This window comes from Taeniopygia guttata, chromosome 1A, assembly GCF_048771995.1.
Source record: "Taeniopygia guttata chromosome 1A, bTaeGut7.mat, whole genome shotgun sequence".
In the NCBI taxonomy this organism is placed as follows: Eukaryota; Metazoa; Chordata; class Aves; order Passeriformes; family Estrildidae; genus Taeniopygia; species Taeniopygia guttata.
In genome coordinates this window covers 34,678,708-34,691,885 of record NC_133025.1, presented here as the reverse complement: position 1 = coordinate 34,691,885, position 13,178 = coordinate 34,678,708, and the positions used below count along the sequence as shown (strand labels likewise).

Genomic DNA, 13,178 nt, shown 5'->3' with positions numbered 1-13,178 from the left:
ATTTGCTCCCCTGTTAGCAGGAATGTTATCACCGTACTATCCTGATTTTTTTTTCTGGAATAATCTCTTTTTTCTCACAGCCAGTTTCAGAATAAGTGACTTGTCTGTGGCTGTGATCCACGGTGTATTGTCAGATTTCTGTCTGTGCCCTTGGACTCACAACTACTTACTACTGGGAGGAGACCACTGATTAGAAAGTGTTTACAGGATGTAAGTGATTAATGTTATTAATGGTCCCGGTTGGCCCAAAGAAATGTGTTTCTGTTTTCAACTTGGTGGCATTTTTGCATCTGTTAGTAATTCGCCAAATGATGAGCTGTTAAAAAATTTCAGCAGGCATAGTAAGGGAGGCAGCCACACATCTATAAGACCCTCACCAACCCCCATCACTTGGGCAGGCAGAGGACTCTTCCTCACGTCTTTTTCCAGTCTCTGTAGATGGCAGACAGAGATCCCATTGAGCACAAGCTTAGTGTCTTGCTCTCTCTCACTTGATGCATAGTTTAGCACCAAAAGCCTTCAGAGGCCATGTATTGGTGTATTGGTGGTGTTTGTACTAAGCCAGAACTGAGCTCGGGAAGCTCTAGAGCAGCCAATTAGAACATTTGGGAGCCCAAGGGCCAAGGGTAAATCTCAGACAGAGGTCACCATTGGGAAGCAATAGAAGTCAGAGGTGAATATAAGGAGGGTATGGGAGCTCATGTTGTAGTTTTGTGCATGAGGAAGCAGCATTAGACGCACGTCAGAGGTGAGATGGTTTGACCCGAGGTAGTGGGGATGAGGTAAGAATGAAGTCTTCATTATGTAAGAATGAAGTCTTAGAAGTGAGAAGATCCTGAACTTAGGACAGCCATCATATGGATGGTAGTACAGCGATCTGAAAAAAGACTGGGTGAAGTACCTGCAAGGAAGGTGTGTCTTAGCAGCAGCACTTTGGCTGGCCTGGCACAGCAAGTCATTCTTTTGAGGAGCCAGCTGAAGACAAAAGCGATCAAGGAAGAAACTGAGTGAGGGAGAGGGGAAGAATAAAGAAGGTCCATGAAATGCATGGGCATAAGGCAGAGAAGGTAGAAAAATAAAAATCAACACAGATGAAACCTCACATAATAAGATGTTTGGAAGCCAAGTTGGGAAGTGGAGACAAATCACATCATTTCAATATGAACCATCTAAATTTTACTTAATTTGGCCATCTCTTCAAGCAGTAAAGTGAAAGTGTAACTTCCCCTGGTTGGTGAACCCATGTAAAAGTCTGCTGTTGGGTGCCTGCTTGACAAGCTGTTAGAGTCCTCATCCCTGTTCCTTTAAAAAAAAATCCCTGCAGAGGTCAGTGATGCTGGACAGGACCAGAGCTTGTGTCTGAAGGACAGAGACCATGCATCTCTGCTGTACCAAAGTATTGGGTAGGCCTGCACCTCTAGAATAGAAACCAAATCATTTTGGAGGAAAATCCTTAAGTAAATTTTCCAGTGATGCAAGCCAACAGAGCATCCTCATACTCCTATGTGTCTCTAAGAGGCAATTACATAATATGCCACTGTCTCTTAGGCTAAATGTCCCAGGCTAGCATGATGTTTCCAAGTTTCTAGTTCTTTTAAGTAGAAGTATTAATTTACTGAAGATTGAATTCCAGCTGACTCTAAGACAATTTAAATAATGGTGGCCAAACAAAAAAATCAGCATAGTAATGAAGATTTGGGTAAACTGAAGCATTTTTAATGTGATTTTGCCAGGTTATTATAGTTGGTAAAACATCCCCCACAATAATGAAAAAAACCCCCACAAACCCCTGCATGTTTCATTCTGCCTTTTTAAAAGGTTTGTTTTTTTTCAACTGTAGAAACATTGTTTCAGGACCTCAAAATCAAAATTGTTCTTACTCTCCCTTAAACCAAGTTAAATATTTTGTTCAATGCAATTTTTTACTTTTCATGATGACAAAAACTTTCAAAAACGGTAATTTTAAGTAATGAGGAGTTTATAATTTGCGTATTTTTGAAATTTAAAGGAAACTGTCACATTAGTTACTTGCACATCTGCAATATAAATCAGTCACTAAAAGATGAAAATGAGAAGAAAAAAAATAGCTTCAGAATTTTATTACTTTTGAGTCTGAATGCAAAACACTAAGGCACTTCATTCTAGTAGTTTAAATAAAAGGCAAGTGAGGTCTTTGAATTTCATTGATAAGGGCTTAGCACAAAATTTTCCTAAGGTTTACCATATATTAATATTTCATTATTTTTAAAGTTCCTGCCCCAATTATGTAAAGTATTGCTCTTTTTTGCCACATTACTTTACTTTTGAACTCCATTTTTCTGGAGTGAATTTTAGTGAATTTTTACCTTGGTCCTAATCCCATAAAAATGTTTTTTTTTAATAATTCATCAGAAGTGTTCCTTGGAAGTCACCACTTCAAGATGCAGCTCCCTGTGTTTATTAAAGGAAGGGTGTTGACAGGCTTGAGGTGGGAACCACGTTTTGCTTAATAACTTTGATGTTAAGAGACAGTTGTGTAACAGCAGATGGTCTTCTGGTGATAATTTCCTGCATGGCTCCTTTGGAAACATCAGTCTGATTTAATTTATTTTTTATAGGAAATACCAATGAATTTTGTGGATCCCAAAGAAATTGACATCCCAAGTCATGGAACTAAAAACCGCTATAAAACAATTTTGCCAAGTAAGTAAGCTAGCCCATGGCTTCCTACTATGACATTTAGTCCTGCTTTGAGAATGTATTGCTGTGAAAATCTAACTGTCTTTATATTTGCTTGTTGTGTACTCATTCATACTTGTATTTATACTCCATGTAGAAAGATAACAGAAGCCCAGTGCTGTAGGACTGGCAAATGCAGAACTCTCACTCAATGCCTTAGTAGGTACACAGGTTGGCAGCATCCCAGCCACATGCTGAAGGGCAAGCCTGGCTTATGCTGATTTTCTCTGAAAGGCAGCTCAGGTGGATGGGGACAGTGAGGTCTGCCATACTTTGCATTAGCTCCTCATCATAGCCCAAACCATCTTGCAGTCACTGAATTCCTTCTGGTTGGGTCAAGATACTTGGGACTGAAAACACCCAGACTACAAAAAGCAGATGTAACCTATCTTGTCTTATAGTGGGCTTCTGTCTTAAAAGGTCCTCTGGTGACTGCTTTTTTTCTTCTCCATGCACTAAACTCTCTTTGCAGGAATCTGTTTACATTCCTGATGCTGTCTCTTCGTTGCTCTTAACTTGTTGCTGCCTTGCTATACTGGTTCTGTATTTTCATTTTATATATTTCCATATACAATTGCTTTGATATAATTGGAGGTGATTGAAAACTTCTCAGTGGAATAGTTTTCCTTCAAAATACATGTTTCTCTGAAATGCAGCTATTTTCATAACATTTGTTAGTGGGTAATGAGATATTCCATTTCTCTTTTATTAAACATTTTGTTTTGTGTTCTGTTTCAAAATAGGTTGCAGAAGTTTTAACATTACACTAAATATAGACATGAATAGTTGAGTTTTATAATTTTTGGCATCACCAAAGTGAAAAAGTTCAGTGATTCCAAATATTACAGAACATTCCCACAGAAAAATGTAAATCCCTTGCTTAGGTTTGGAATGAAGAATACTTTTACAATGACAGCATATCCTATCAACTAGAAGTTTGCTTTCTAAACATCTCTAGAATATCCTTGCGGGTCTATGTTATATGTTAGTCATTCAAATTCACACATCATCAATTATGAGGTTTCTCTCACCAAACCTGAAAACATTATAATTTGTTCTTATCACACCAATGCCTTGCAGTCAAACTAATGAAAACTGATGGCCTTCAGCCTTTAGATTAATCTCAGAAATGTGATATTTAGCTGGGAAAGAAGCTTGTGTGGAGTCCTTGCTTCTCTTTAGTTTCCAGTAAAATTTTCACCGTGTTCAAGGTTGGTTTATCTATTGTAACCAATACCTGTGTGAATCCGAGTTCAGTCAAGAAATATTGAAGGAAATTAAAGACAGAAGGTAACTGTAATGCAAGTTAGATACCAACAATCAGACAATTCAGCATCCCTGAGAGTCTGTCCCAGTGCCAACAGGATGTACACAGAAGTGAAATCCTGACCCCTTTGATGACAGCAGGACTTTTGCCATCAGCTGCAGCAGAGACAAGATATCACCAGCCCCTCTCTGCCTGACTGGCATATTTTTGGAAGGAGTTCTCCCTTCCCATAGCATCTCATGTCCAGACTGCCCCAGCCACCATCAGGTTCACCTCCAGCAAAGCCTTGCAAATGCGATGAGTCCAGTTTCACTGTAGCATGTGTTTTGAATTGGGACACAACAGCCGGGCCTTGCTCAATGCTGATGAGCTTTGAGAACCAGTGTGCCTGTGCATCCTCACCTCCAGTAGCTGGGATGTGCTGCTAGCTCCATGGCACATTTTCAATCCAAGCATGCTGCTGGTGTGCACCACAGCTGCCCACTGACAGGTGCTTTGTAACTGTCCTTGGCAGAAATCAGGAGGTTTGTTGTGTGTTTGCACCAGGTTTTTTCAAAGAAGATATTTTGAGGATTGAGACACATGCTCATAATAAACATTTGCACACCCCACTCCCAGTCTGAGAGGGTTTGGAAATTATTTGAGTGATTAAATAGAACAGCTTTCCTGGTTTCCTGCTCAGATGATATCCACCCACTGCTTTGTACACCCGCATCAGCTTTTCCATTCCCAGTACTGGGTGCGTCTCCTGAATCGGGGCACCTGTGATGACAAGTCACGTCCTAAAAATGCCCAATCCTGCCAGCTCCACCCTCTATGCTGCAGTGGATATTCTCATTTTCTAAGAGATAATTCCATGACCTTATCCATTCCAAGAGATAATTGCATGAGGGCAGGTTTATGTTAGCAGATACCACCCAGCCAGACACACTCATGTGAAATACAACTAATGCCTATTGAAAATTATTCTGTATGGAAAACTACAAAATACAGGAGGTGTTACATTTCTATGACAGATGTTTCAGTTGCAGTATAACATAGCCAACACTCTTATGCAAACACCAGGCTGTCACTTTAAGTTCTCTAAGTGTTATTTGTATTAAAATAATATTCTAATTCAACTACTGAGGGCCAGTGTGGAATCAGAGTTGAGTGGCTAAGTTCCTTAAGATCAGTGTTTCTCCATCCTTCCTTCTATGACCCCACCCATAGTTCTGTTAAACCCTGCTCTGTATCTTCAGCTGCATCACTTCTGCCACCAGTCTACAGTATTTCTCACACCCTCTGAGCAGGTTTCCAATCCTGCACACAAATTTCCCAGTATCTCACCACAGCGACATTCCTGTGGCAGAATAGCAGCCCTGCAGCTCATTCCTCATCCTCTTACTCCACATCTTCACCTTTGCCTGCTTGTCTCCTGCAGCCCCCCACTACACGTCACTGCGGCAGGACCTCAGCTTCCTACTGTCTTCTTATATATGTCCCACTACTTCTTCAGCTCTGTATCTTTCCTACTTCTTGTCTCACTTCTCCATCTCAAACCAGAAGCAGAATTCCTATGGTATTTCAGAGTATGCATGGACTTCTGCTTACAAAGGAGCAAGTGGTTTAACACTATTGTGTGGGCATCTTTGTATGTGCAACACATCCATTAGTTTACCATTCCTTATCCCTCTCCGAAGACTAACCTTAAGTCAAAGTATGCATGAAAACATCCTGGGCAGAACAGCAGGTTCACACTAACATGAAGATAGAAACCATTTAGGGGGTCAGACCCAGAATTCCACAATCTATTGCTTGAAGTACTTGTGCTAACACTGGCTCTGACATTCCACTAAAGACAAGGGGAAAGTTAAGTCATATGATCAAAACACTTTATTGTGAAAGCATATAAACAGATGCCGGAAAAAACATTGTTTTGATGCTGAAATTTTTGAGCTGCCTTTCACTCCCTAGTCCTGACTGCAAAGAGTCATATTTGCTCCAGTTCTGCTCCCTAATGAAAGCACCAATGGAGTCCACAGAGTGAATGATCCTCCAGTAGCCATGGCATGGCAGGAGGTTGTCCAGCACTGCTACCATATAACCCTGCTTTTTCCCTGCACCAGGCACTCTCATGGAGGCAAGTTACAGTCCCTTTAATACTCTACTATTCCTCCAACATTATAAATTCAGGACAACATTAACAGGAGTTAGAAGACGCACCTTCTAGTCTACTGAGAGAACTATTCCAGACTTCCTAGATACATGGGAAAAAACAGCAGTCATTTTGCCTCAGTTAAAACTGTATTTTATTAATAATTATAAGTGCTTAGCAGCACCAGTGCATTTTCAGATGTTTTATAGACATTGAGGAATTCAGCCTTGCAGTCAACATCTGTCCTGCTGTAGCTTCAGACTCCAAGACTTTGCCATCCTTAAGGATAAGATTATTATGTGCAAGGTATTCGTCATTCAAGAGGAAGCTAATGACTTCCATTTGTGTCTGATGATTGCCTAGTGGGTCTGGATCTTTAGCATTGCTCAGGTTTTCCTCTTCTCAGAGCTCAGTTTACAGCACTTGCCTATTTCATAACTGATCATGACTGTTAATTTAGAAAAGATTCCTGTTCGGAAGCAGTGTTTATTTCATTGATTGGAGTTGGAAGGAGGTCTCAGAAATTGTGGAGCCAATTTATCTGCTCCCTAGTAACAGAGGGATTTATCTCAAGACATAGTAATTAAACTGGATGTTGGGTCTGCTTGGAAGAGGTTTTTTAAGGTAGGGGTCAAGCAACACCAGAATCAGAGGCATTGTGTGAGCTAGAGGAAGCGGGTGTTTTTTTTCAAGGCCACATAGCCTGAGGCATTTGTGGAAATGGCTAATAACCAATCTGTGCTGAAAAGAAATGAGAGGTTTCCTGTCCTCATATTGTTAAGGGAAAAACAAAACAAAACAAAACAAAAAAACCCTCTAATTGAAAAAATGTTTGGAAAGCTAGTACAAAGATATTTTAACACAAGTTAATTAGGGTTCACTAGTGCTATTAACCACAGTAGATAAGACTTCCATATACAGACTTTTATGGAGTCATTTGCATATTTTAAGAAACATACTTTCAAAACATTATTCTGTGTTCTACAAAGGCTCCACTCGTGTCTGAGGTGCTCCTGTGACCTCCAGTGGGAAAAGGACATAAAGTATGTTTGGGATCATCCCTCCTCTTCCTTTGATTTGCAAAGATTTTATCATGTTCTTAGGAAGAAGATGAAAAGTCACAAAACAAATCCAGAAGCAACTCTGAACATACTAGGTTTTGCTGTAGCATATGTGTATATATCAGTTCTATATTTTTTGTGTAAATGGCAGGGCTATACACTAAGCAACGTTTTTTATCTCTTTCCAGCTCAGTGCCTACCTGTGTATCTTTAAACACATTGCCTAGATTGCACTCAGCAAAGGAGCTATCCAGACACTATTTCCAAACCGATACATGTCTGTATACTGTCAAAAAACCCTGCTGATTATAACTAAGTATTTAAGCAAATTGCCAGAAGAAAAGATTTTTTCAGTACAGAAATATTTCTATATCATGTTGTTAGTAGCAGAATATTTTTTTCAGAAAAAGTGTGTCAAAGTGTGTCACTAGAAAGCCACAACATGGGCATCTTGCTCCCTGCCTGCTTCCCCCTTACAGTGCATACTTGAGAATATGCTGCTTTAATTCCAAAATGGTAGTGCATGGCGGGGGGGGCGGGGGGGGGGGAGGGAGGGGCAGGTCTCATCATCACAAATGAAGAAGCAAGACCTTCCTTTCACGGAGGGATTTAATAACCCCCAGCTCTTTACTCAATAGAACTGGCCCCCACTCCATTCTAGAGCATCCAAGACTGAAGGAAAGAAGATTGTGACAAAAAATGTTCCTCGATTTTGGCATTGTGTCTCTACTCCAGTACATATGTAAGGTCACAAATTGTGTCAGATGAGGACACAGGACTGAAGGGGAGACTATGGATTACCTAGTCTAGCCCCTTACAGTCAACATGAATTGGTATAAAACAGTATATTTTATTTCATCCCAAGCAGAGGAATATTTTCTTAATTTAAATCCAACTGTCCAGTGCAATCACTGAACACTATAGCTTCAGGCTAAAGTACCAGAGTCAAGTTCAAAGTGCTTGGTGTAATTATGAGCCATTGTCCAATGATAGGACACAGGTTTTAGTGACAGCCTAGGAGGGTCAGCTTGAAGGCAGCATGGGCAGACTCGACCTCGCTGAGTGTTGCCTGTGTCTGACAGTGTTGCTTCAGTGCCCACAGCTCACTGAGATGGTTCTGCACAGCCCAGCACTGTGCAGTACAGGGGTGCCTTAGTTACACGTGATGATCCTTTGCAGAGGGAAGAATTTAGTGATTCTTTACTGCTTGACAGCCGCAAATAATAATAGGTTTTTTTCCTTCAGAAAGTCTTTGATTCTCTTTTGAAATCTTCTAATTATGGGTTTTCTTATCAATTTCTATCTTCCTTGTGCTCTTAGATCCTCTAAGCAGAGTGTATTTGAAACCAAAAAATCCATCTGATTCCTTGAGTACCTACATAAATGCTAACTACATTAGGGTAAGTAAATGTACACTCTTCATGTACTTTTGAGAAACTACTTCATGTGCTGTGTGAATAGCTGGCTTTGCCAAGGTGCCACTTATTTTACTGTTACCCATCTTCATTGATAATTCCAAATCCTTTTGTCTACATATATGTGATAGAGATAGTTTCATAAGCCATTTCTATCAAAGACCACATAATGCACAGAATGTACAGAAATGTTTGTAATTAAAAAAAAAATTATATAATAATTTATAAAAAACATTAAGAAACACATGCATTACACCAGCTGAACTGTCAACAACTGTGGAAAAAAATGCAACCCAGCAATGAAATGAAATTTCACATCCATGTATACAAAATCATCGGGCTTGCTGGGATCCTCACAGACCTGTCTTGAACAAAGTATGTTCAGGCAGATTGGTGAGTGGCTGGAGGACAGTTTGTGCCAGCTCAGGGTTATCCCACTGGTTCCTGCAATGAGTAGCAGCTGTCATGGAGAAAAGCTCCCAAAATGAAGACCCAAGGCGAGAGGCTGCCACACCACGTCATGCTGTTTTCCATTCACTCATTCACTTCAGACATTGCCAGGCTCTCTCCTGCATTACTGTTGGGCACGCTGTCACTGCACAAAATCATAACTTCTCCTTTTTACAGAAAAAAATAAGAAGGAGTGTCTTGTTTTTTTCATTTCTTCTTGTCTTTCCCTAAAAAGGCGGGTGTTGCCCTCTCTTCTGCTTCTCCACTGTTTGCCTGACCTTTCTTTGAAATCCTGAATGCTCAAATGTGTCTTAGAACTCCCCATGCTCCCTATATATGTTGTCCTTCCTATAAAGTCTCATAAAGGCATTTCTCCCTCAGAAAACATGCATAGCTGTCTTTGACTCCACAAGCAATCATGTATTTTAAAGATTTTCCTGTCATTAAACTTTGTAGATACCAGTTTTATAGTTCTTTTCTCTCCTGTGGCTTATTGACTATAAACTAGCTTGAAAACACTGCTACAATTTAAATTATAGATTAAAATACCACTGGATGAGGAAAGTCCCAATAACTTGAAGAATGGAGTTAGTTAAAAGAAGCCAAGTAAGCAGAGAAATTTGAGAGGAATTACTGTATTCTCATGACCATTTAAGTTCATCAAATAAGTTTCCAGAGAAAAAACTGTTTTACTGAAAAATTTCTGATCTGCTCTACATTTAGTTGTAACTTCTTTCAGTTCAAATTTTTTTATTAATTTCAGATTCATTTTTTTTCCCCTTCTGCTCTTTTATTGACCTGCAAAATTTATTGATCACATGAATTTAAAGTAAATGTTTTTGTGTCTGCTTCTAAACTAGGGATATGGAGGTAAAGAGAAGGCTTTCATTGCAACTCAGGGACCCATGATTAATACCGTGAATGATTTCTGGCAGATGGTTTGGCAAGAAGACAGCCCTGTCATTGTTATGATCACAAAGCTGAAAGAAAAAAATGAGGTATGACAAGTAACAAAACTGATAAATTATTCCTATGGCTGCATACTATAGAAGGGACTTTAGAAGATACGGAAGGAAGCTAGCAGATAATTGGTTCTTAAATGATTTGTTAATAAGATATGTGAAAAATAATGAGGGGGTAGCTAAATACATCAAGTGCAACAGCATAGCCACTGTAAGACATTATGTATTACAAAAAAGAATTCCATTTTCTAGATCTGTGTTTTTGGGTTCCTAACTTTTTAAGAAACACCTCATTTTTCTGTTGGTCACCTTTCTATTACTTTCACTGTTGGTCACTTCTTTTTACTTTCTGGTATATAAAGACTAGACGGTTAATGGTATGATTAGCAGTTGCCTGACATGGCTGAAGTTTGCACTTTGCTATAATGTCAGGGATTCAAAACATTCCCAATGTTACAAATCTGGACCATCCCAGAAATACAGTTTGGGGTCGCAGATGCCAACACCACAGAGGAACTTAGACAGAATGGAAATAGTACTCTTTACCTTGGTATCAATTAGACTTGACAATTGTATTTTAGTGGCAAATGGCCAACTAACTGCCTGTAATGCATTCCATGACATTTGCGTCAATTCCAAACTATATCTTCAATATCTTTATTTAGTAATCATGTAAATTTTTGTCAGGCTTTCCTTGATAGTGCGAGCACCCATATTTCTGACTACCAAAAATTAGGAACAAAATTCACTCTCCCATGCAGAAGGTCAATAGAGAACCTATTATGGAAGACTAAATGTTAAATAAGTGGTTTACAGGGCTTGTGGACAAGAGAGAGTCAGAAATAAAGGAGATGGACTTTTTTCTTGAGTCCAGACTTAGTAATGATTCCCAGCTCCAGGTAGGTGCCTCAATCAAATCTCAGCACAAAGCCATGTAAGCATTGGGGCTGTATTTCCCCTGCTACACTCACACCCCTGCTGTTCAAACTCAGATGCATGATGGTAGAGCAATAGAGTTTATTCAGGCAAAGTTTCTAGTCTGAGTGGTCAAGGACCAAGAGTCTGAGTGCATTCCCAGGGCTCAAACTCACTGCCCCATTTAAATGTACACTCAGTAGACATATTCTTCTTTCTTCAGCCCTTAACTGTTGCTTCACTCTTCCTCAGCATGAGTTTGGACTTCTAATGTGGACCTAAAATCCAGGGGATTTTAAGAAACTGTATATGAAAAGTAGGTTGGTCCTGTAAAATGTCCCAAGACCAATTCCCAAATTAGGTGCCATTTTGCACTAGACTGTTCAAAGAGGTGCTCAGAATCCTACATTTAAGATTAATCATGAAAGCATAGCAATCGACCAGGCTAATAGAACAAAAGAGTAAATATTTCACTGAGGAAATGCTGACTGTTTAAACACTCACATCTGACACCGTGTAAGAAGAATGACTTGAAAGAAGTGCCCAGTGGTTTTCATCATGTCAGGAAGCTCTGTGTTTACCTGAGTTACGCAGGCTCTAGGCATTGGTGTTTATAGGCATTGTTGTGCCTGCCAGTGGTAATTTCCTCCATATAGAAAGGGTGAGGAATCTCAAGTTGTTCCCAGGCTATATAGAGAGGCTGTGTTTGTGCAAGCTGTCCTGTCTAGAAACCTTAGGATCTCTCCCACTGTCAGTAGGTTCCTCCTGATACCTTGCTTGCCACTGAAAAGAAAGCAAACTCTTAGTGGCCATGCTCAGCATATAATCTTCACTGCTAAAATATTTGCTCTCTATAGAGAAGGTAAAAGCAGATTTTATTCAGCATAGTACCTCTTGGTATTTTCTCCTTTCTGTGGTCTGCTTTATTTCCATCATTTTCAGGGAGGTATATCTGCAGCATACAGACATACAAGTACCTTCATATGTGCAAGCATATTTATCCACTCATCCACATTCACCCCTGAACAAACAAACCTCCATACTTGACTCTTGTGTATAAGCTGTATTCCTCAGTTATTATAACACCAGTCAGCCTTCATTTGAGCTATGATGTGCTGTAATGTATGAAGTAACGTATAATGTAGGAGCTCTCAAATGAGAGACACATGAAAAACCTTAATCTCAATAATAAATTAATTTATTTTGCAAAAGAAAAATTATTTGGGACATAGTGTCCTAGTTCAAGATATTGATGAACAAATTTGCATTATTGATGGGAATTGTGTGAAATTATGGTGTATGAAGGTTACTATAGGGTTATTTCCATGTATCAGATGAAAAAATGGTGTAGACTTGCTGTGGTAAGTATGAGCTTTTGCAAGGTGGATGAAAGACATGAGTGTAAAGTGCTGAGAAAAATATTTATTTCAGCTGTACAAAGGAAACATGCAGAATTTGTAAAACCTGTCCTCAAAACTGCAGAATGTTTGAACAAATTGAAAATCTACCTGTGCAAGGAGAGTCCACAGCAAAGGAGCTTCTGCCTGAATAACTGGTGAGAAACTTGGAAACTAGGCCATGATTTTGGGATTAGTATGAGGAAAATCACATCTCATCTAGTGATCTAGGTACCCTTTGTGGTCACTGAAGAGCAGTAGTCAGCTCCAGTGGGTGATCATCTCACTTTGAGAGAGATAAATCACTAACCGAAGATGATCTCTTAAGAATCTCTAATTCTGTACTAATATTCTACTACACAATCCTCCAAACCTTTACACACAGGGCACATACAATTTTCATATATTACTGAGTTTAGTCAGAACAACTGAGCAGTGGAATTTAGATAATACATAGGGTGTAAGAATGTCATAGACATATATATATATATATTATTTCATAGAGAAATTTATACACTTCTGTTGTATCAGCTGATTTTGTCATTGATCGATTTACTACATAATAATAAGCATTTATTCTGCCTTCAAAACATACTAGCAACATTACCTATTAAACAGGAAACATATTTTGGGAAACATAAGTAGATAACCTTGCACAGCACTCTGCAAGAAGAAAGAACTAATACTCCTTTTGCATTATTATTCAGATAATGCAAATCCTATTGTCAGTAATTATCTAGAACAACTCACTCTTTAAAGTTCATGTCTCATATAACGTTTTCCTGGTTGATCTATATATGGTCTACCCTTATGTATGTACAGCCAAGTAGATTTTGGAATTCAGAAATCCTACCTT

The 13,178-nt window shown here is 39.2% G+C and overlaps 1 protein-coding gene across 1 annotated transcript in view; it reads left to right on the top strand.

Annotated features, from left to right (window-relative positions):
* Positions 1–13,178, top strand: part of PTPRR (protein tyrosine phosphatase receptor type R) — a 135,702-nt gene that overhangs the window by 109,749 nt on the left and 12,775 nt on the right. Inside the window, exons 8-10 of the mRNA XM_012569001.5 lie at positions 2,598–2,682; positions 8,504–8,583; positions 9,909–10,046. Of these exons, the coding sequence (XP_012424455.4) occupies positions 2,598–2,682; positions 8,504–8,583; positions 9,909–10,046 (303 nt within the window). The remainder of the gene's footprint in view (positions 1–2,597; positions 2,683–8,503; positions 8,584–9,908; positions 10,047–13,178) is intronic.